Source organism: Rhinatrema bivittatum, chromosome 7 (genome assembly GCF_901001135.1).
Source record: "Rhinatrema bivittatum chromosome 7, aRhiBiv1.1, whole genome shotgun sequence".
Classification (NCBI taxonomy): domain Eukaryota; kingdom Metazoa; phylum Chordata; class Amphibia; order Gymnophiona; family Rhinatrematidae; genus Rhinatrema; species Rhinatrema bivittatum.
Genome location: NC_042621.1, coordinates 38,654,390 through 38,679,217, shown reverse-complemented (window position 1 = coordinate 38,679,217; position 24,828 = coordinate 38,654,390). Strand labels below are relative to the sequence as shown.

At 46.5% G+C, this 24,828-nt stretch overlaps 1 protein-coding gene across 5 annotated transcripts in view; it reads left to right on the top strand.

Moving 5' to 3' along the window:
- Positions 1-24,828, top strand: part of PMFBP1 (polyamine modulated factor 1 binding protein 1) — a 1,053,891-nt gene that overhangs the window by 707,302 nt on the left and 321,761 nt on the right. For all 5 annotated transcript variants that reach the window (XM_029608277.1, XM_029608279.1, XM_029608278.1 and 2 more), the window contains one exon: positions 18,123-18,353. In XM_029608277.1, coding sequence (XP_029464137.1) covers positions 18,123-18,353 — 231 coding nt within the window. The remainder of the gene's footprint in view (positions 1-18,122; positions 18,354-24,828) is intronic.

Sequence of the window (24,828 nt, the reverse complement as noted above, 5' to 3'; positions counted from 1 at the left end):
CTTGTTTTCCATTTGCACTGCCTGTTTAAAGTACCTGAAGTGAAGGTCTGCAGCAGTTTTATTTTTCCACTGTAAATAAAAGTACATGTAAGCAACAACCAGAGCCTACTTGTTGTTTCCTCAGGCTGTTACCAAACCAAGCAACGCCCAAGCCACCACATATGTGCCTAAGCGGGAAGCACAGCAAGAGAGAAAAAAAACCCTTGTGGTGTTTTTTTCCTTTTCCTGAGGCCTCTCAGTTCTACTTCCCCATCCTGGGCAACTGGCCAATGGGACTATCCTGCCTGTGTAGTCAGGGGTTACTTACTCTTTAAGTAAGGGCTGGATAGGCCAGCAGGTTTTTTTGTATTCTCCCCCCCCCCCCCCTCCCCACCCACCCATTCTTCTATCCCCAGAGAGGTACGTAATTTGGAGACAGAAAGCAAGGAACATATGGAGCAGGTGATCCAAATCCTTGCTACCGGCCAGGAGTTACAAGGCACCCTGTCAACACAAATTAACCAGCAGCAGGCGCTGCAAGAGCAGGTGATGCAGGAGCATTCAATGCTAATGCAAATAGCCCAAGCGGTGCAAACGGTCATAACCCATCTGCCTCCAGTGGCACCAACACTCCTCAAGATGCACCTTGGAGAAGACCCAGATGGTTTCTTGAAGAATTTTGAGTGAACCGCAAGAATAGCAGGGTGGCCAGAGGACAGGTGGGCTACAAATCTGAGGAATGTACTTAGCAGACCCAGTCAAGATGCCTATCAAACAGCTAATCCGGATGGGACGGTCATGTACCCAGAAGTTAAGGCCACTATCCTAGGGAGAGTGGGGCTCACCCCAGAAGCATACTGACAGTGATTTCAATGTGGAACTCTATAGGCTAGACAGACCCCCTAGGAACCTGTTCCACAAGCTTAAAGATGCCACATGGAAGTGGCTGCACCTGGAAGGCTGCACCTGGAAGGCAGAAGATAGCCAATGTGCTTCTGGAACAATTCCAGGACAGCCTTGATCCACCTATGAGGCAGTGGATTTGCCAGCATCCAGGCCTTAGTGTTGAAATGGCCCTAGAAGTAGCAGAGGCCTATCATCAGGCACAAACCATGTCCAAACTGCCATGTTTTTGAGAGAAACCCCTTAACCCAGATAGGGATCGGTGAAGTTTTAAGACTCAGAGATCTCAACTGTCAATAGAGCAGGTTTGGCCAGATTGTTCATCCCAGCTGCAAACTTCAGTCGGACCACCATATTTCAGTTGTTGAGAAAGAGGCCATTTCACAAGAGACTGTCCCCGCCAGGAAGAGAAAGCGAAGAACATTAATGATGTGAATCCACACTATTGTAACTTCATAGATCTCTCCAGCCAGGGAGTATCCAAGTTTGTGATCCCAATTGAGCTTGATGGGGTTCCTACACAAACACTAGTAGACTCCAGGAGTGTGAAAATGATCATTTGAAGGGACTTGCTGAAGCAAATCAAATTGACTATAATAAGGTAGTGAACCTGGCATGTTTCATGGATTCTCATGATTGGGATACGGCCATACCGGGCTATAACTTGTTAAGGAAGGACAGAAAATGGGGAGTAGTAGCTCTTTATGTCTAAAACAAAATCCAAGCAACTGAACTGCAAGGAATTTGGAGTCGAGAAGAAGCATTATGAGCTATCCTAAAAAAAAAAAAAAAAAAAAGATGGTGCATCCATTTTTACTGGAGTGGTTTACAGGCCTCCGACTCAAACCGAAGAACTAGACAGAGATCTGGTTGAAGACATCCAAAAAGTGAGAAAGAAGGGAGAAGATTTGGTTGATGGAGATTTTAATCTGCCGGACGTAGACTGGAGAATCGTTTCTGTGGAATCTACCAGAAGTAGAGAAATAGTGGATGCCCTGCAAGGGGTTCTGTTCAAACAAATGGTAATGGAACCCATGAAGGAGGGAGTTATACTTGACCTAGTGCTCACTAACAGGGATAATGTCTCTAATGTTAAATGTATAACGCCCCGGCGTAAGTTCTTGTTCACTGTACACCGACGTGTTATCTTTGATGAGCGGCGGTATATAAAATCTTATAAATAAATAAATAAATAATGTCCAGGTGGGTGCCCACCTCAGCACCAGTGACCATCAAACGGTATGGTTTGATATCGCAAGTAGGATACAGAGAAGTCCCACGAAGACCCAAGCTTTGAATTTCAAAACTACGGTCTTTGTCGAAACGGGAACATACCTGGAGGTAGAACTAGAAGACTGGGAGAAAATGAGAGAGGTAGAACAGTGGGTCAAACTAAAAGGAGCAAATACAAAGGCAACAAATCTATATGTTAGAAAAGTAAATAAAAGTAAGAGAAAGAAGAAACCAGTCCGGTTCTGAAAGGAGGTGGCTGATAAATAAAAGCAAAAAGAACAGCATTCAAGAAATATAAAGTATCCCAAAAAGAGGAATACAGGGAAGAATATCTGGTGAAACTGAGGGAGTCAAAGAAAGAAATCAAGAAAGCAAAACGTCAGGTGGAAGAAAGGATTGCCAAAGAGGTAAAGCATGGTGACAAAAACATTTTTCAGACATATCAGAGAAAGGAGAAAGGTCTGATGTGTTACGCTCGGGGGTGGACTCTTGTCCTGGAACAGTGGAGAACAGCGCCCTCGTAGGGACCAGGAAGCACTGCCCCCAGGGGGCGGAGCACTGGAGGATACAGAAGCTAGGATGAGCTTCACCACTGGAAGCTTGAGGTCTCCCCGGGAGGAGCCCATGGGGACCCGGGCCGCTTGGACTTAGGTGGGTCTCACAGGGTCTCCTGGAGAGGTAGTAGTAGGCAGGCGTGGCCACAGACAGCAGGGGAGCGCGGTCGGACTTGAGGTTGCAGGTCTGATGGAGCAAGGAAGACCAGAACAGCATAGGCGATGACAAGGCAAAGGACAGAGCCAGAATCAGGAGGCGTTGTCAATCAGGCAGAGGTCAGAATCCAGGAGTCAGTCCGAGGAGTAGTCAGCGAGGCAGAGAGGTCAGGTTCCGGAGGTCAGACGAAGTCAGGAGGCAGGCAGCAGGCAGAGAGGTCAAGAAACAGGCCGAGGTTAGTACCAGAGAGACAGTCCGAGGGTACTACCTGGGAGACGGATGGACAGATGCTGGAACAGAGGGATGCAGGAACAAGACTGGAACAAGGCTTAGAACACAGTGACAATCTAGCACACAATACAATGCTGACCCGATTGCCAAGGCAAGGAAGTGCAGGCAGCGACTTCCTTAAGTAGTTCCTTCAATCAGGGCGCGTGCTGCGGAGCTAGGACATGCCCCTGGCCCTACAAGAGGCCGGGTGGTCCGCGCACAAGTAGGGGCGTGGCCAATGCCACGGAAACGCCAAACTCCGGCATGAGGCCTGGTACGCAGTGGAAGGCCTGGCGACCACCGCCGCAGCTGCCGCTGGGGAGGCTGACCCGGGATCTGCAGAGGAGCCAGAGAAGTGCGCAGGCCAGATGCAGACGGGGCGCATAACAGTACCCCCCTTCTAGGCCTCCCTCTACGTGTCTGTGGCTTGTCAGAGTAAGTCCTATGGAAGGTCTTCAGGAGTTCCTTATCTAGGATGTTGTTGGAAGGTTCCCACGCGTTCTCCTCGGCCCCATAACCCTCCCCGGCTAGGAGGTATTCCCATCTCCCTCGAGGACTTCTCTTACCTGAAGAGATATGTCGGGTTCGGCAGAGACCCGTGGAGGAGAGGGCACTCCACATGAGGGCCAGGAGGGGACCAGGGACTTCAGCAAGGAAACATGGAACATGTTATGGATGCTCATGGCACACGGCAGTTGGATTTGATACGATACTGCTCCCACTCTTCGAATCACTGGAAATGGGCCAATGTATTTGGGAGCCAAGTGATGCGAGGGAAGTCTCAATCTTATGTGTCGGGCACTCAGCCACATCTTCTGGCCAGGGCGGAAGAGTGAAGCGGGACGTCTATGGGCATCAGAAGTACGCTTGGAACATTCAGCAGTCTGGGTAAGGCATTCTTTAACTTGGTTCCACACCTGATGAATGGTGTGGGCCATGGATTGCGCAGCTGGAGAAGGAACAGTCAGAGGAACTGGAAGTGGCAGCCGAGGTCATCATCCAAACACCACGGGGAATGGAGATACGTCGGTGGCAGCAGCGAAGTGGGTATTGTGCGACAGTTCAGCCCAGGGTAGTAGATCAGACCAGTTGTCCTGCTGATCATTCACATAGGAACGGAGGAATGTTTTTAAGGTTCGATTGGTCCTTTCAGCTTGACCATTGGCCTGTGGGTGGTAGGCCGACATGAAATTCAAGGCAATGTTAAACTTCTTACATAGGGAGCGCCAGTACCTGGCAGCAAACTGTGGTCCTTGGTCGGATACAATTTCCTTTGGGAGTCCACAGAGATGGAAAATGTGCTTCAGAAACAACTTGGCTAATTCTGGGGCCGATGGAAGGCCCGGCAAGGGAATAAAGTGACCCATCTTTGAAAAATGGTCAATGATGACCCAGATTACGGTATTGTTCTGGGACGGAGGCAGGTTTGTAATGAAGTCCGTTAAAATGCTGGACCAAGGCTTGGTAGGCACTGGAAGTGGTTGGAGTAGGCCCCAAGGCTGACCAGTAGGCAGCTTCTGTTGAGCGCAGACGGGACATGAATCTACATGGTAACAAGAGTCTTGCACCATGTTAGGCCACCAATAATACCTTCGTAACATCTCTAGGGTCCTGGCACGACCCGGATGTCCTGCCAACTTGGAATCATGAGCCCATTTCAGAACTCGTTCACATTATCTACGAGGAACGACAGTTTTCCCAGCTGGGACTGTAGTGGTCACAGCAAGGGATACACAGGCAGGATCTATAATATATCTAGGAACATCAGGGACATCTTCAGGTTCAAAGGATCTGGATAGTGCATCAGCACAGAGGTTCTTGGAAGCTGGGCGGTAACATAGAACAAAGTTGAACCGTTCAAAGAAGAGTGCCCACCAGGCTTGTCGAGGTTCAAGAGTTGAAAATGGTAAACTTGTGTTGCACCCCTTCCAACCAGGGGCGCCACTCTTGGAGTGCCAACTTGACGGCAAGAAGTTCTTGGTCACCAACGGTGTAACGTTGCCCTGTAGGAGAGAACTTGTGTGAGTAGAATGAGCAAGTTATCAATTTACCCTTAGGAGAAAACTGGCTTAAGACGGCTCCTGCTCCAATTGCAGAGGCATCTACTTCGACGACGAATGGGCATCTTGGCTCTGGATGCTGAAGACAAGGACCAGAGCAGAATGATTCCTTGAGCGTCTGAAAGGCGGCTTGTGCTTTGGGAGTCCACACAAGAGTGTTAGCCCCTTTCTTGGTCATGGCGGTGAGCGGAGCGGCTAGGGTAGAATAATTGGCAATGAAGCTCCGATAATAATTGGTAAAGCCAAGGAAACGTTGTAAGGCCCGTAGGCCCACTGGCTGGGGCCAGTCTCAGATCCCCTGGACTTTATCTGGGTCCATGGAGAAACCTCGATCAGATATGATGTACCCTAGCAAGGGTAAGCGATTTTGCTCGAAGAGATGCTTTTCTAACTTGGCATAAAGATGGTTTTCTCTTAAGCATTGGAGGACAGTCCGAACATGCTCTCGATGGGATTCAAGGTCTTTGGAAAAGATCAGGATGTTGTCAAGATATACGACTACGAAGGAGTATAAGAGATCTCGGAGTATAGCCATCCTGATTTCCGCAAATTGTACATGAAGTGCTTTATAAATAGGCCGAGCCTTCTGGATGCCTATTATTGCTCACTATCCGGATAGGGTCGGAAGTCTTGACTATGCTTAATGTTTACTTTCCTAATAATCACCAGCAGCTGTTCATTCACGGTCTGGAGAATGCTCTGTCCCAGTATGCTGAGGGGACTTTAATCTCACCCTGAAACCAACACTAGATAATTCGGGGTCATTCTCACAAAATTTAGGGGAACCCAGGAAAAAACTACTGTCAATGTTAGTTAGGTGGGGCCTTGTTGATATCTGGCATCAGAGACACCCTTATTCAAGGCAGTATACATTCTATTCCCATGCTCATAATACCTACTCCCATATAGATCTGTTTTTAGTGGACAAAGTGTTACAAAATAAGGTGAGCAAAACAGAGATAGAGCCTCTGTCCTGGTCAGACCATGCTCCCATTTGGTTGAATATAGCTATGGTGGATTCTGATGGGGGTATGCATTATTGGCACTTAAAAGACAGCTTGCTGGATGACTCTAGCTTTGTCAATCGAATTGATAAGCTGATGATAGATTTTTTTCACCATCACTCCACCACTATAACTCCACCACTATAACTGACCCAGCCATTTTATGGGAATGCTCTAAGGCCTATGCTAGGGGTCACTTTATATCACAGGTTACTCATTGTTAAAAGGTACGCAATGAGAAGAGATTGCAGCTCCTATCTGAGTTAACCGATCTAACTGATCGCCGTATGCTTAACCCAGATATGAGGCTTTATAAATAATTGAGCACTATTAAGGAATTACAGGAGCTAAATAATGCTTAGATTGCACACCAGCTCAACATAATTAAACAACATTGTTTCGAAGGAGGAAATAAGGCAGGCCATCTTTTAGCCAGGCATTTAAAAGCTGTACAACTCCAAAACGTTATTGCTAAAATTAAAGAGATCTCGGAGTATCTCGTTCATGAGACGTTGAAAGACCGCTGGGGTATTGCATAGCCAAAAGGGCAACACGGTATATTCATAGTGACCATCCCTCGTGTTGAATGCTGTTTTCCAGATATCTTCAGGTTGGATGGGTAACAGATTGTACGCAACCCTCAGATCCAACTTGGTGAAGATCCGTGCCCCTTGAAGGCGGTCAAACAGCTCGCTGATAAGGGGCAGAGAGTATCAGTCTTTGCGGGTTATGGCGTTGAGCCCTCTGTAGTCAATACAAGGACGTAAACCGCCGTTCTTTTTCTTAACGGAGAAAAATCCTGCGCCAGCAGGAGAATCAGAGGGACAAATGAACCCTTTTTCTAGGTTCTCTTTAATATACTCAGACATGACTAGGGTTTCTGGGTGAGAGTGTGGATAAGTTCTGCCCTTGGGAGGCGTTGTGCCCAGCAGAAGTTCTATGGGACAATTGAACTTGCGTAACGGAGGCAAGGTATCCGCCTTCTGCTTCGAGAATACATCTTCGAAGTCTACATACTGAGTAGGCAACCCAGAGAGGGTAGTAGACTTCAGTACAGGAACAACGGGAGATACTTGACGTAGACATGTCTTCTGGCATTTTGAGCCCCACTGCACCAACTGCAGGGACTGCCAATCGAACTGGGGTTCGTGGACCTGGAGCCAGGGCAACCCCAGGATAACAGGATGTCAAGAACATTTCAACACATAGGACATCTCCTCCTCATTGAGAGTGCCCACGGTAAGACAGACAGCCACTGTTCGATGGGTGATGAGTCCTGGAAGAGGTTCTCCTTGAATGGAGGCAATGCAAAGACTCACATCTAATGGCTGAAGAGGAATGTTCAGAAGCTTGACAATGTTATCCATGATGAAGCTGCCACTTGCTCCGGTATCGACAAGAGCAGTGGTGACGAAGGAATGGGCCTCGATGCCCAGAGAGACGGGAAGCAGGAATTGGGGGCCGGTGACAGTCGGGCCTAAGCTCGAGACTCCCGCCAAGCTCAGGCGCTGCAGTTTTCCGTATGGACTGGACAGAACTGCCGAGTATGTCCGGAAGTGCCACAGTAAAGGAAAAGACCCTCTTTCCGCTGATGGAGATGTTTGGTCGGAGACAGTCGCCCACGGTTCACCTCCATAGGTTCCACCTTGGAGGAGGGCGTGGTGCTGGAGTCTTAGCAGGAGGACTTAGGACACGCGTGGGATGCGGTATAGTAGAGCGGGAGGCCTTTACTTCTAGGCGCCTTTGCCGGAGACGATGATCAATCTTCCCGGTGAGAGAAATCAGGTCCTCTAGAGACGTGGGAGTCTCACGGATGGAGAGTTCATCTTTGAGAGCGCTGGAGAGTCCATCTAGGAAGATGGCTTGCAGACAGTCTTCTTGCCACCCAAGCTCAGTAGCTAGGGTCCTGAACTCTACTGTATACTCAGAGAGGGTCTGCGACCCTTGACGGAGGTAGAGTAGACTATATCTGGCTACAGCCTGGTAGCCTGGGTCTCCAAAGGTCTGCTTGAAGAGAGCAACAAACTCAGATAACTCGGAAAGTATGGGATCAGAGCATTCTCATAAGGGAGAGGCCCATGCCAGAGCCTTCCCTTCCAGGTGGGAAAGGATGAAGGTCACTTTAATGATTTCCTTCAGGAACAAGGAGGGTTGCAATGCAAATTGCATGAAGCACTGATTAAGGAAGCCACAGCAGGAGCATGGGTCCCTATTGTATCAAGAAGGTGCAGGAAGTGCCAATGATGCTTTGGGTAGCATAGAGGCCAATAGGCCCACCGGGTTGGCCAAAGTGGTATCTCGCAGCTGGGAATGAAGCTCTTCCACCGAAGAGGCTAGCGCTTCCAAAGCTTGGTGATGTTCTTTGACTGTGGCGGCCAAACCCGGTAGGGCCCTGGAGGCGGGAAACTCCGCCAAGTCCATGGCCTTGGCAACCTGTTGCGCCCGGGAGTAGACCCTTGTCCTGGAGCAGTGGAGAATGGCTCCCTGGTAGGGACCAGGAAGCACCTGCCCCCAGGGGGCGGAGCACTGGAAGAGACAGAGGCTAGGATGAGCTTCACCACTGGGAGCCCATAGGGACCCGGGCCGCTTGGACTTAGGTGGGCCTCGCAGGGTCTCCTAGAGAGGTAGTAATCATGCGTGCCCAAAGACAGTAGGGGAGCGTGGTCGGACTCGAGGTTGTAGGTCTGATGAAGACCAGAACAGCGTAGGCGATGACAAGGCAAGGGACAGAGCCAGAATCATGTGGTGTGGTCAATCAGGCAGAGGTCAGAATCTGGGAGTCATTCCGAGGAGTAGTCAACGAGGCAGAGGTCAGGTTCCGGAGGTCAGACGAGGTCAGGAGGCAGGCAGTAGGCAGAGAGGTCAAGGAACAGGCCGAGGTCAGTACCAGAGAGACAGTCCGAGGGTACTACCTGGGAGATGGACAGACAAACACAGGAACAGAGGGACGCTGGAACAGTAGGAACCTGGAACAAGACTGGAACAAGGCTTAGAACGCAGTGACAATCTAGCACACAATACAATGCCGACCCGATTGCCAAGGCAAGGAAGTGCAGGCAGCGACTTCCTTAAGTAAATCCATCAATCAGGGTGCGCCGCTGAGCTAGGACCCGCCCCTGGCCCTACAAGAGGCCAGGCGGTCCGCGCACACAAGTAGGGACGTGACCAATGCCACGGAAGACGCCAAACTCCGGCATGAGGCCTGGTGCGCAGTGGAAGGCCTGGCGACTGCCGCCGCAGGACGCCAAGGCCTGGAAGAGCTCACGGCTGCCACTGGGGAGGCCAACCCAGGACCTGCAGAGGAGCCAGATAGGTGATCAGGCCCTTGCGCAGGCCGGACTCGGACGGGGCGCGTAACACGATGTGGTATACTGAAATTGAAAGGTGACAAGGATCAGTGTGTGGAGAGAAACGAAGAAATGGCTGAAATATCAAACAAATACTTCAGTTCCCTGTTCACTAAAGAAGACCCTGGAGAAGGACCGTCACTAGTTAACAAGACTGTGGATGAGGGTGGAGTAGATGAAATTCCATTAATAGAAGAGAAAGAATGGGAAAAGCTAGGAAAACTGAAAGTGAACAAAGCCTTGGGGCTGGATGAGATATATGTAAATGATATATGTAAAGATGAGATATATGTATATGTATATGATATATGTAAAGATGAGATATGTAATGATGAGATATATGTAAAGATATATGTAAATTAATGTAAATAAGTTACCTCTGTAAATTTTTACGCTACTATCCTTATTTCCTTCCTCTCCCAGTTCTACAACCTTGTTTTATTGTAACTTTTGCTTCCGTTGCACTTGTTAAAAGAACAGTTTTTGCACCCCCTGTTATATGTAAACCGGCATGATATGATCTTATCATGAATGCCGGTATAGAAAAACCTTAAATAAATAAATAAATAAAATAAATCCCAGGATACTGAGGGAGCTCAGAGATGGGCTGGCGGGTCTGCTGAAGGGACCTGTTCAATAGATCCCTGGAAATGGGTGTGGTGCCACGAGATTGGAGAAGAGTGGTGGCGGTCCCACTTCATGAGTGGAAGCAGAGAGGTGGCTGGAAACTACATGCTGGTTAGCCTCACCTCGGTGGTGGGAAAATTAATGGAGACTCTTCTGAAGGAAAGGATAGTGAACTATCTATAATTCAGTAGGTTGCTTAACCCAAGGCAGCATGGATTCACCAGGGGAAGGTCCTGTCAAACAAATCTGATTTATTTTTTTGATTGGTTGACTAGAGAGTTGGATCAAGGAAGAGCACTCAATGTGATTTACTTGGATTTTAGTAAAGCTTTTGATACAGTCCCACATAGAAGACTCATGAACAAAATGAAAAGCTTGGGAATGGGTGCCAAGGCAGTATCTTGGATTGCAAACTGGTTGACTGACAGGAGGCATGGTGTAATGGTAAATTGAACCTACTCTAAAGAAGGCATGGTGATAAGTGGAGTGCCACGGAGATTGGTTTTGGTCCGATTCTGTTCAATATCTTTGAGTGACCTGACAGAAGAGATAGAAGGTAAAGTTTGTCTATTTGCGGATGATACTAAGATCTGCAACAGAGTGCACACACTTAAAGGTGCAGAGAATGAAAAGCGATTTAAGAAAACTTGAAGAATGGTCAAAGATTCGGCAGCCAAGATTCAATGCCAAAAAGTGCAGAGTCATAGCTCTGGGGAGCGGCAATTCAAAAGAGCTTTATGTGATGGGCGGTGAAAGTCTAATGCAGCAGGCGAACAGGTCCGAGATCTAGCTTTGTATAGTCTTCAGCTATAGACTGCTCTTCAGATCTAACTATAGTTACAGACTCCTAGCCTGGCCCGTGCAAAGATTCCTTCTCCCACTGGCGGCACAAACCTTGGGGTTTTGCCCACGAGGTTGCATCAATTGTGCCTTGGCAAGAGGAGCTCATGCTTTTTCCGTTCACAATAGGTTGCTGAGGCCCTGAGCTTGGTGAACGTATGTCTACAGTGGGCCATTCCTGCAATGGCCACCCAGATGCAGGAGCAAAAAAACCGAATTGAATGGTCTCCTGAATAGGTTTATGCAGCATGCCCAGCAGCAACTTGATCAAATAAATGGTTTACTACAGACTTTGTCTTAGCATTTAGATATGATAAAACCCAATGTCTGGGCCCAGTCTCAGTACCAGGTCTGGTGAACCCTGCACCGGTACCCATCCGGACTATGTAATGCATGATTCAGCTCCCCCCACCTCTGAGGTACAGTTGTGACCCTAAGGAGTGCAGAGGGTTTCTCAATATTTACAAAATGCATTTCGAGCTAAAGCCAGCTTGCTTTTTTTCTGATTGTATCAAGATAACACATATCCTTTCCCTGTTGGATGTTCCCGCCCTTGCCTGAGCTTCTTCCCTGTGGGAAGAAGATGACTTGGTTCTCAGGAACTTGGATAACTTCACTCAACAGTTTTGCCTGATCTTTGACCAACCCGGGAGTACCTCATTCGTGAACACAAAACGTCTTCGCATCCATAAAAACATTCGCACTGTTGGCGAGTATGCTGTGGAATTTCGTACCTTGGCTTCTGAGCTCAGGTGGGGCAAGGACAGCCAAGCTGTCATTTTTTGGCAAGGATTGTCCAGGAGAATAAAGGACGAATTAGCAGCTCGGGATCTTCCTCAATCTCTAGAAGCGCCTATCGCCTTGGCTATTCAAATAGATCTGAGATTCAGAAACAAACCTGAGAGAGGACGGCTTCCCATTGAACCATTCCTATGCCTCCTAAGCCTCTGAGCCCCCTGGAGTCCGTTCCAAAGCCAGTGAGGGTTGTTGCCATCAAAGAGCCCATACAACTGGGCAGTACACGACTCTCAGTAGATGAAAGACAGAGGCGGTCTGAATAACCTCTGCCTCTACTGTAGAGCACAGGGACATTTTATTAGCCGTTGTCCTGAGAAACTGGAAACCTCCGTAAGGAGAAGTCTAGTTGGGAGGACAGTATTTCATCATCCTGTTTCCCACCCATAATTAATGATATCAGTGTCCCTCACCTTCAGAAAACACTTAGTTCAGACTGAAGCCTTACTGGTCGATTTTTAAAAGCCTTGCATGTGCCAAAACCGGGACATACGCATGGTGTCTCGGATGTGTGCGTGCCATGCAGATTTTAAAAGGCCCCTGACAATGATAGAGCAGCTTTTAAACTAGAACAAAGGGGAAAGCCGACAGTCGCTCAGCAGCGCATGGTTCGGAGAGATGTATCTTTAAAGGATACTAATAATGCATTAGAATTAGGGCATCCCGACAGTGAAGTTCCAATAATTAGAAAAGTAGTCCAAGTGCCTGTAACTAAAAACTCACCTGAGCTAAAAAATTCTAACTTATCCCTGTCAATTAAAAAGCAGAATAAAAATACAATCAAAAAACAAACTTTGAAATGTTTGTATGCTAATGCCAGAAGTCTAAGAAGTAAGATGGGAGAATTAGAATGTATAGCAGTAAATGATGACATAGACTTAATTGGCATCTCAGAGACATGGTGGAAAGAGGATAACCAATGGGACAGTGCTATACCGGGGTTCAAATTATATCGCAATGACAGAGAGGAGCAGTCGGGAGGAGGTGTGGCGCTTTATGTCCGGGATGGCATAGAGTCCAACAGGATAAACATCCTGCATGAGACTAAATACAAAATTGAATCTTTATGGGTAGAAATCCCTTGTGTATCAGGGAAGACTACAGTGATAGGGGTATACTACCGTCCACCTGGTCAAGATGGTGAGATGGACAGTGAAATGCTAAGAGAAATTAGGGAAGCTAACCAAATTGGTAGTGCAGTAATAATGGGAGACTTCAATTACCCCAATATAGACTGGGTAAATGTATCATCGGGTCACGCTAGAGAGATAACGTTCCTGGATGGAATAAATGATAGCTTTATGGAGCAATTGGTTCAGGAACCGACGAGAGAGGGAGCAATTTTAGATCTAATTCTCAGTGGAGCACAGGACTTGGTGAGAGAGGTAACGGTGGTGGGGCCGCTTGGCAATAGTGATCATAATATGATCAAATTTGATTTAATGACTGGAAAAGGAACAGTGTGCAAATCCAAGGCTCTCGTGCTAAACTTTCAAAAGGGAAACTTTGATAAAATGAGAAAAATTGTTAGAAAAAAACTGAAAAGAGCAGCTACAAAAGTAAAAAATGTCCAAGAGGCATGGTCATTGTTAAAAAATACCATTCTAGAAGCACAGTCCAGATGTATTCCACACATTAAGAAAGGTGGAAAGAAGGCAAAACGATTACTGGCATGGTTAAAAGGGGAGGTGAAAGAAGCTATTTTAGCCAAAAGATCTTCATTCAAAAATTGGAAGAAGGATCCAACAGAAGAAAATAGGATAAAGCATAAACATTGGCAAGTTAAATGTAAGACATTGATAAGACAGGCTAAGAGAGAATTTGAAAAGAAGTTGGCTGTAGAGGCAAAAACTCACAGTAAAAACTTTTTTAAATATATCCGAAGCAGAAAGCCTGTGAGGGAGTCAGTTGGACCGTTAAGATGATCGAGGGGTTAAAGGGGCACTTAGGGAAGATAAGGCCATCGCGGAAAGATTAAATGATTTCTTTGCTTCGGTGTTTACTGAAGAGGATGTTGGGGAGGTACCCGTAATGGAGAAGGTTTTCATGGGTAATGATTCAGATGGACTGAATCAAATCACGGTGAACCTAGAAGATGTGGTAGGCCTGATTGACAAACTGAAGAGTAGTAAATCACCTGGACCGGATGGTATACACCCCAGAGTTCTGAAGGAACTAAAAAATGAAATTTCAGACCTATTAGTAAAAATTTGTAACTTATCATTAAAATCATCCATTGTACCTGAAGACTGGAGGATAGCAAATGTAACCCCAATATTTAAAAAGGGCTCCAGGGGCGATCCGGGAAACTACAGACCGGTTAGCCTGACTTCAGTGCCAGGAAAAATAGTGGAAAGTGTTCTAAACATCAAAATCACAGAACATATAGAAAGACATGGTTTAATGGAACAAAGTCAGCATGGCTTTACCCAGGGCAAGTCTTGCCTCACAAATCTGCTTCACTTTTTTGAAGGAGTTAATAAACATGTGGATAAAGGTGAACCGGTAGATATAGTATACTTGGATTTTCAGAAGGCGTTTGACAAAGTTCCTCATGAGAGGCTTCTAGGAAAAGTAAAAAGTCATGGGATAGGTGGCGATGTCCTTTCGTGGATTGCAAACTGGCTAAAAGACAGGAAACAGAGAGTAGGATTAAATGGGCAATTTTCTCAGTGGAAGGGAGTGGACAGTGGAGTGCCTCAGGGATCTGTATTGGGACCCTTACTGTTCAATATATTTATAAATGATCTGGAAAGAAATACGACGAGTGAGATAATCAAATTTGCAGATGACACAAAATTGTGCAGAGTAGTTAAATCACAAGCAGATTGTGATAAATTGCAGGAAGACCTTGTGAGACTGGAAAATTGGGCATCAAAATGGCAGATGAAATTTAATGTGGATAAGTGCAAGGTGATGCATATAGGGAAAAATAACCCATGCTATAATTACACAATGTTGGGTTCCATATTAGGTGCTACAACCCAAGAAAGACATCTAGGTGTCATAGTGGATAACACATTGAAATCGTCGGTTCAGTGTGCTGCGGCAGTCAAAAAAGCAAACAGAATGTTGGGAATTATTAGAAAAGGAATGATGAATAAAACGGAAAATGTCATAATGCCTCTGTATCGCTCCATGGTGAGACCGCACCTTGAATACTGTGTACAATTCTGGTCGCCGCATCTCAAAAAAGATATAATTGCGGTGGAGAAGGTACAGAGAAGGGCTACCAAAATGATAAGGGGAATGGAACAACTCCCCTATGAGGAAAGACTAAAGAGGTTAGGACTTTTCAGCTTGGAGAAGAGACGACTGAGGGGGGATATGATAGAGGTGTTTAAAATCATGAGAGGTCTAGAACGGGTAGATGTGAATCGGTTATTTACTCTTTCGGATAGTAGAAGGACTAGGGGACACTCCATGAAGTTAGCATGGGGCACATTTAAAACTAATCGGAGAAAGTTCTTTTTTACTCAACGCACAATTAAACTCTGGAATTTGTTGCCAGAGAATGTGGTTCGTGCAGTTAGTATAGCTGTGTTTAAAAAAGGATTGGATAAGTTCTTGGAGGAGAAGTCCATTACCTGCTATTAAGTTCACTTAGAGAATAGCCACTGCCATTAGCAATGGTTACATGGAATAGACTTAGTTTTTGGGTACTTGCCAGGTTTTCATGGCCTGGATTGGCCACTGTTGGAAACAGGATGCTGGGCTTGATGGACCCTTGGTCTGACCCAGTATGGCATTTTCTTATGTTCTTAATGCATGTATCTCTCTTTATACGCACAAACATTTTTTCGGGAAAAGGGGATGGGGCGTGGTTTGGGTGGGGCATAGGCAGGCCAGAGCTAAGGCATGGTTTCTTCACATACCTATTTACGAGCACAAGCGCATGCCAGGGTCCCCTACTGCGGAACTTTGCTTCTGCAATGAACGTGTAAATAATAAAATAAAAAAATATAGGCTACTTAATGAAGTTTAGGGGATCTGGTCTAACAGGGTAAAAGGTAGACAAAGTAATGGAAAGGGTTAGGAAGGCCAACTGGTTAACTGGGCAAACTGGGAATGAACTGGGAAAATAGGCTGTAGCGTCTGTGCGTGTGTCTAGTAAAATCCCCCCACTTGCGTGAGAAAGGTAGTATTTGCGTGCACATCTGCGTGTCAGTATGAAATCATGCACACGCATACGTGCAAGTAGCTGATTTTTGGGGGTATGGGTCCCACTATCACTGCAACACCCCCCTCACAGTAGTGGGATCCCATCCTGTGATAAAACATTGCAGCTTGATGCATTTAGGGGTAAGTTAATCAGCCTTGTGTGGCCAGATAATATTCTACTTAAGTAGATATCTTCAAAGATATCTAATTAAATAGCACAGTAAAACCTTACAAAATAAAAAAAAATTGCGGCCCTGCAGCCCAATTACAACTCCCCTCCCCTCTATTTAATAGAAATAGAACTTGGGATGGGTGGAAGAGAATCAAGCTAGTTATCAAGTAAGTGACCTTTGCAAACTCACAAATACTTGCAAATACTGGGCCAGATTTTAAAAAGGTTACGCGCACCGGGCCTATTTTAAAAAGGCCCAGCGACACGCGTAAAGCCCCGGGACGCGTGTAAGTCGCAGGGCTTGCAAAAAGGGGCAGGGAGGGACAGGGCATGGGATGGGCGGTCCAGGGGTGGGGCGGGGGTGGGGTCAGGCTCCTGGCATAGCGGCCATATTTGCCACTGTGCCAGGGATCGCGTGCCAGCAGTCGGCCAGCGCGCGCAACTTACTTCAGCCCTAGGGCTGAAGTAAGTTTCGAGATAAAAACGAAAACAAGGAAAAGGTAGGGGGGAAAGGGCAGGGGAAGTAGGGGAAGGGAAGGTGGGGTGGGGTGGGGGGATAGGGAACGGGGAAGGCAATGCGTCTCGGCGCATGCAAGGTGCACAATTGTGCACCCCCTTGCGCGCGCCGACCCAAGATTTTATAACATGCGTGCACATGTTATAAAATCGGGCATACATCTGTGCGCGCCTGGTAGCACACGCACACGTACGCCCGCGTGCAACCTTTTAAAATCTACCCCATTGTGTTCTAAACTCAATTCTTAACAGTGGCAAACAAATTGACTTGAAATGTACAGAGTGAATCCTGGTCTATTTCCATATATCAAGTTTACTATGAAAATGTGTTAGACTACTCTGCATCTGAATTATGAAGATTGACAATCTATTATTCCTAATAAAAAAAAAAAGCCAGTGAGCAATATTTAAATTGGCCCTGCCAAACCAAACACACCAAACCCCCATGAAAAACAGAATGGATTTTTTGGAGAAGGGTCACAGATCACCCCTCACTCCCTCCTTTCCCATTTTATTTTTTTTTTAAGTCTTCATCTTGCTCCCCCTCTATTCCAAATCCTCCCCACCTGCAATCACAATACCCTGTCCTCCTCCTCCTCCCCTCCCTCAAAAACCCTGTCAGGAACCAGCAAACCTCCTACCCACTCTTTTTGAATTTACAGCATTGTTCTGATAAGACAAGTGCTGAAAGCGTAAGCTGCAGGTAAATTTAACTAGACAATTTGTCCGCTCACCAGCTTATTGAGTATGGACCCCTGAGACACCTTCTGGAGACTTCTGTTTTATTTATTTATTAATAAATTTATAAACTTTATGTTCTGCCTTTTACCAAAAATGGCCTCAAAGTAGATTACAATCAATTTAAATCAAGCAATACAGAATAGTGTAATGGTTACAGTATCAATGCGAGATTTTCCTTCTTCCAGGAAATAAGAACAGGAAAGCAAAGCAAATGATAAAGGGGAGTAAGGAAGACTGAGACTTCTGCTAGTAGTACATAGTGTCTGGAGCAATAATAAGTGGAAGAGTATAGATGCATTAACACCTGAGGCAGATGCCTGAGAATTCCATGATGTTTAAGTTGTAATTGCTTAACGTTGTAAGGTCAAGTTAGTACAGCTTAAAGTCTCTACTGAGGAATCTAGAGGAAGGCCTGTTCTAACAGCCATGGCTTAATTTTTTTCTGGAGAGACATAAGGATTTTGCTCTTTTTATCTGACTCTCTGGACTAAGGATGGAGACTTAGTTGGTTTACTTATACAGAGCTGTTGTACTTCATTGTGCTTTAATTAAGATTAATAAAGATGATTATCAAAAGAAATCTGTTGTGCCCTAGGAAGGAAGGTCTTCCTGGTAATTAATGCAGTTATTCACTGAGAATGGGAGGAACCCAACAATTTAAGTGGTCCGAGACTATTCATAAATAAATGTTTTTTTCCATCATGTTTTGAATCTGTTTTTTGAAGTTAGGCTTTCCCCTGATGTTTTGGGTTTCTTGTTGCAGGTGGATGATCGTGAAGGCTCCATCGCTACCTTGAGAAGAGAGCTACTGATTTTACAGCAGGAGCTAGAAATTAGGTGTACCCATATACACAGATATGAAGAGACCATTGACCACTTGACTCAAGAGCTGCAGGCCAGCCAGAACGACTTAGCTAGTAACCGTGTGCATGCTCACCAGTGTGAGGAGATGATTCAGGAAATGAAAGAGCAGGCTGCTGACAAGCAGGATGAGGTGAGTACAAAATGTGCCATTTATTTATTTATTTAAGGATTTTTATATACCGACAACCGTTTGCACATCGTGTCAGTTTACAGAAAACGTAGAACAATGATAGCTTGAGTATCATTTAGGCATGGCCTTTACAATGAACAAGAACAAGCAAAACATGAAAATAGTTAAATATATTCAACTGGGAGCAGCTTAACTGGGAGAAGGGGGATAAAAAATTATGAACAGAAGGCTATGTACAAGATTCGAATATATGTTCGTTGTAATCAATGAGTTTTTTAGGGGGAAAAAGAGGGGAAAATTGCATGGAATATATGTGGTACTGCTTAATTTAAAGGATTTGACATAAGGTTTGTTTATACACAACAAATATCAAGACATTCGGAGAGATTGGAAATTTCAGGAAAGCCTTTCGTTGTTATCTAACATGATGCATCGAGGTTTTTAGCAATTGGTCACAGAGAGGGTAGATATAGAGGGGAAGGCTGTAAGAAGAGCCAGGTTTTACGTTTTTTTTAAAATTTGGGTGTAGAAGTTTCAGTGCGTAGGTCAGGGGGCATGGAATTCCAAAGGGTGGGGCCAGCAAGAGAGAAAGCTCTGTTTGTTGTGGAGATGAGTCTGGTGGATTTAATAGAGGGAGTGCAGAGGGTTCCTCGGAGGGAGGAGCGTGTTGGTCTTGTAGAGGTGCGAGGAAGGAGCGGAGGATTGATCCAGTGGGAGTGCTCGTTGGTGATGCTTTTGTGAATGAGGGTAAGAGTTTTGTAGAGGATACGCGACTGTATCGGTAGCCAATGTAGATCGATCAGAGTTGGAGTAATGTGATCCTTCTTATTGGAGTTTGTGAGGATACGAGCTGTAGCATTCTAAAGGAGTTGAAGAGGTTTAGTGTGGGTAGCAGGGAGGCCAAGCAAAAGAGCATTGCAGTAGTCTATTTTGGAAAAGATAATAGACTGAAGTACTGTACGGAAGTCAGAGAAATATAGCAGGGTTCTGAGTTTTTAAGGGTTTGCAGCTTGAAGTAGCAGCTGCTGAGGATGGATTTGATGAAGGGTTTAAAGGTGAGTTGGTTGTCAAGTATGACACCCAGGTTTCGAGTGTGGGTAGGGAAAGTAGAAGAAGAGAAGGAGGGAGGAATAGGGGTTGATGAGTGTTTAGAGGAGATGATAAGGAGTTCAGTTTTTGGGGGGTTAAGAGCCAAGTGCATGCTGGTGAGAAGCTAGTTGATGGAGGCAAGGCAAGCTTCCCAGTTTTGGAGAGCGGTAAGAAGGGAATTTGTGAAAGGGAAAAGAATTTGCACGTCATCTACGTAGATAAAGTGCGTGATACCAAGATTAGAAAGGAGAGTGGTAAGAGGGAGCATATAAATGTTAAACAGGGTAGAAGAGAGGGAGGAGCCTTGGGGGACACCACAATCAAGGTTGACATTGTTGGATTCTTTATTATCAGTGATGACTGTATAGTGGCGATTTTGAAGGTATGATTTTATCCAGGAGAGGGCAGTTCCAGAGATACCGATACTGATAAGAATGTTGAAAAGGTTGTTGTGATTAACAGTGTCGAAGGCAGCAGAAATATCTAGCATGGCAATGAGATAGGAGTTGCCAGAATTCATTCCTTTGATTATGATGTCTGTTAGGGAGAGGAGTAAGGTTTCCGTGCTGAGGTGTTTCTGAAAACCATATTGTGTGGATGGGAGGATATTGTGGTGTTCTAGATAGTCGGATAGGCGAGAGTTGACAAGTTTTTCGAGGACTTTGGAGAGGAAAGGGAGATTGGAAATGGGTCTGAGATTAGATAGGTTAGTGGGATCAAGGGACGGTTTTTTCAGGATAGGCTTGACCACAGCTTGTTTTAGAGAGTTGGGGACCGTGCCTTGTTCTAAGGAAAGGTTCAGGATAGAAACATAGAAACATAGAAATGACGGCAGAAGAAGACCAAACGGCCCATCCAGTCTGCCCAGCAAGCCACGCAGTTTATCCATTCCCCCCCCCCTTTTTTCTCCCTCCCACCCGTCACTATTGGCTTCCAGCACACTCCGGCCCCAACTCCCTTCCACCCCTCCACCATGCAGAGAACAGCGCCGTATCCGCATCCCGGTGAACATCCAGCTCAATCAGGGGTAGCAACCGCCGCAACAAGCAGGCCACACCCCTGCCCCATACTCTTACCCACCCCTGCTTTGTTTTTTGTTTTTGTTTTTTTTTGGAGATGGCAGCCCTCCGTGAAGGCGGAACACTAACCACTGGCCACTGGCATCCCGCTCCGTGAATGCCTCTGTGGCTACTGCTGCTCCGTGCAGTGTTTTGCTGCCTGAAGGTGAAACACCAACTACTGGCCACTGGCATCCCGCTCCGTGAATGCCTCTGTGGCAACTGCCGCTCCATGCAGTGTTTTGCTGCCTCCTCTTTATTTACGCCCACTAGACTTGATGGATCCACAGTGTTTATCCCACGCCCCTTTGAAGTCCTTCACAGTTTTAGACTTCACCACTTCCTCCGGAAGGGCATTCCAGGCATCCACCACCCTTTCCGTGAAGAAATACTTCCTGACATTGGTTCTTAGTCTTCCTCCCTGGAGCCTCAGCTCGTGACCTCTGGTTCTGCTGATTTTTTTCCGACGGAAAAGGTTTGTCGTCTTTGGATCATTAAAGTTTTTCAAGTATCTGAAAGTCTGAATCATATCACCCCTGCTCCTCCTTTCCTCCAGGGTGTACATATTTGGCAAGTTAAATGTAAGACATTGATAAGACAGGCTAAGAGAGAATTTGAAAAGAATTTGGCCGTAGAGATAAAAACTCACAGTAAAAACTTTTTAAAATATATCCAAACCAGAAAGCCTGTGAGGGAGTCAGTTGGACCGTTAGATGATCGAGGGGTTAAAGGGGCACTTAGAGAAGATAAGGCCATCGCGGAAAGATTAAATGATTTCTTTGCTTCGGTGTTTACTGAAGAGGATGTTGGGGAGGTACCCGTACTGGAGAAGGTTTTCATGGGCAATGATTCAGATGCTAAATCAAATCACGGTGAACCTAGAAGATGTGGTAGACCTGATTGACAAACTGAAGAGTAGTAAATCACCTGGATCGGATGGAATACACCCCAGAGTTCTGAAGGAACTAAAAAATTAAATTTCAGACCTATTAGTAAAAATTTGTAACCTATCATTAAAATCATCTGTTGTACCTGAAGACTGGAGGGATAGCTAATGTAACCTCAATATTTAAAAAGGGCCCCAGGGGCGATCCGGGAAACTACAGAACGGTTAGCCTGACTTCAGTGCCAGGAAAAATAGTGGAACGTGTCCTAAGCATCAAAATCACAGAACATATATAAAGACATTGTTTAATGGAACAAAGTCAGCATGGCTTTACCCAGGGCAAGTCTTGCCTCACAAATCTGCTTCACTTTTTTGAAGGAGTTAATAAACATGTGGATAACGGTGAACCAGTAGATGTAGTATACTTGGATTTTCAAAAGGCTTTTGACAAGGTTCCTCATGAGAGGCTTCTAGGAAAAGTAAAAAGTCATGGGATTGGTGGCGATGTCCTTTCGTGGATTGCAAACTGGCTAAAAGACAGGAAACAGAAAGTAGGATTAAGTGGAAGGGAGTGGGCAGTGGAGTGCCTCAGGGATCTGTATTGGGACCCTTACTTTTCAATATATTTATAAATGATCTGGAAAGAAATATGATGAGTGAGATAATCAAATTTGCAGATGATACAAAATTGTTCAGAGTAGTTAAATCACAAGCAGATTGTGATAAATTGCAGGAAGACATTGTGAGACTGGAAAATTGGGCATCAAAATGGCAGATGAAATTTAATGTGGATAAGTGCAAGGTGAACCATATAGGGAAAAATAACCCATGCTATAGTTACACAATGTTAGGTTCCATATTAGGTGCTACAACCCAAGAAAGAGATCTAGGCGTCATAGTGGATAATACATTGAAATCGTCAGTTCAGTGTGCTGCGGCAGTCAAAAAAGCAAACAGAATGTTGGGAATTATTAGAAAGGGAATGGTGAATAAAACGGAAAATGTCATAATGCCTCTGTATCGCTCCATGGTGAGACCGCACCTTGAATACTGTGTACAATTCTGGTCGCCGCATCTCAAAAAAGATATACCGTATTTCCACGACAATAACCCGCCCACGTATATAACCCGCCCACACACATAACCCGCAGGTTTTCAAGATTTATGAAAAAAAGTTTTAATATACCCCGCCTCCTCATATAACCCGCAATTCAAAAAAAAAATAAATTTTTAAATACCTGTCGGAGGGCCGCGTGGGTCCAGGCGGGCGGCGGGAGCCGGGTGGTCGCGTGTTAAATCTAGGCCGCGGGCGGGTGGGCGCTTGTTCCAGGCGGGGGCGGGTGGACGCGCGTTAGTTCGAGACGGCCGGCGGGTGGTCGCGTGTTAAATCTAGGCCGGGTCGCACAGGCGCGCATTCATTCACTGCCGGTGGGGGCAGCCCCCACCGGCAGTGAATGAATGCGCGCCGAAAGCAGCTTGTTCCAGGCGGCGGTGGCGGGTGGACGCGCGTTAGTTCGAGGCGGGTGGTCGCGTGTTAAATCTAGGCCGGGTCGCTCAAGGCAATCTAGGCCGGGTCGCTCAAGGCAGTCACATGCCGTGACGTCACGGCATGTGACTGCCTTGAGCATCGAATCGCAGGGGTCGCATTCATTCATCCAGGCGGAGGAGCCGGCTGCTTTCGCCGCTACTGCCTTGAGCGCCGAAAGCAGCCGGCAGCGGCAGCTGAAAGCAGCCGGCTCCTCCGCCTGGATGAATGAATTCATTCACTGCCGGTGGGGGCTGCCCCAGCCCCCACCGGCAGTGAATGAATGCGACCCCTGCGATTCGATGCTCAAGGCAGTCACATGCCGTGACGTCACGGCATGTGACTGCCTTGAGCGACCCGGCCTAGATTGCCTTGAGCGACCCGGCCTAGATTTAACACGCGACCACCCGCCTCGAACTAACGCGCGTCCACCCGCCACCGCCGCCTGGAACAAGCTGCTTTCGGCGCGCATTCATTCACTGCCGGTGGGGGCTGCCCCCACCGGCAGTGAATGAATGCGCGCCTGTGCGACCCGGCCTAGATTTAACACGCGACCACCCGCCGGCCGTCTCGAACTAACGCGCGTCCACCCGCCCCCGCCGCCGCCTGGAACAAGCGCCCACCCGCCTGCGGCCTAGATTTAACACGCGACCAATCAGGAAGCGGCCGGGCGCAGGGATAGGACGGACTCCTCTCAGCTGCAGCCTATTCAGAGTCGGGAAACTTTATTGGTTGTAAAATTTTTTCTGGATAACCCGCCCACGTTTATACCCCGCGGGGGGCATGCGGGGTAGGTAAAAACGCACATTACCCGCGGGTTATATGCGTGGAAATACGGTAATTGCGATGGAGAAGGTACAGAGAAGGGCTACCAAAATGATAAGGGGAATGGAACTGCTCCCCTATGAGAAAAGACAAAGGAGGTTAGGACTTTTCAGCTTGGAGAAGAGACGGCTGAGGGGGGATAAAATCATGAGAGGTCTTGAACGGATAGATGTGAATCGGTTATTTACTCTTTCGGATAATAGAAAGACTAAGGGGCACTCCATGAAGTTAGTATGTGGCACATTTAAAACTAATCGGAGAAAGTTCTTTTTTACTCAACGCACAATAAAACTCTGGAATTTGTTGCCAGAGGATGTGGTTAGTGCAGTTAGTATAGCTGTGTTTAAAAAAGGATTGGATAAGTTCTTGGAGGAGAAGTCCATTACCTGCTATTAATTAAGTTGACTTAGAAAATAGCCACTGCTATTACTAGCAACGGTAACATAGAATAGACTTAGTTTTTTGGTACTTGCCAGGTTCTTATGGCCTGGATTGGCCACTGTTGGAAACAGGATGCTGGGCTTGATGAACCCTTGGTCTGACCCACTATGGCATGTTCTTATGTTCTTAAGATAAGATCACTGGTTTTAAGAGCGATACATGGAATACATTATGTATTCCCAGCGTAGGAGGCAGCCGAAGCTGATATGAAACAGGTCCGATGCTTCGGGTAACAGTGAAGGGAGAGATGTATCTAGGAGCGAATCTCTGAGACGAAATCCGAATTTGGATTAAATCAAGTACTTAACCAGACTTTTTGGCCAGGGAGGAATTCAGGAGCCAAGCGACGTCGACTGTCAGCAGTTCTCTTGGCCCGGAAGGCGGCCTGACGCAAGCGGAGATTTGTCTGCTCCCATAACATTTAAGGGCATTCGCAGTAGCCTGTGCCGCAGGGGATGGCACTGATAGAGGTATGGGTAGTAGTGGTCGTGGTTGTTTCCCATAGACATCTGAAAATGGAGATGTTCCAGTAGCAGTGGCAATGTGAGAGTTGTGAGAAAACTCTGCCCAGGATAACAAGTCTGACCAATTATCTTGTCGGTCATTGATGTAAGCGTGCAGGAAGGCCTTCAGAGAGCAATTCATCCGCTC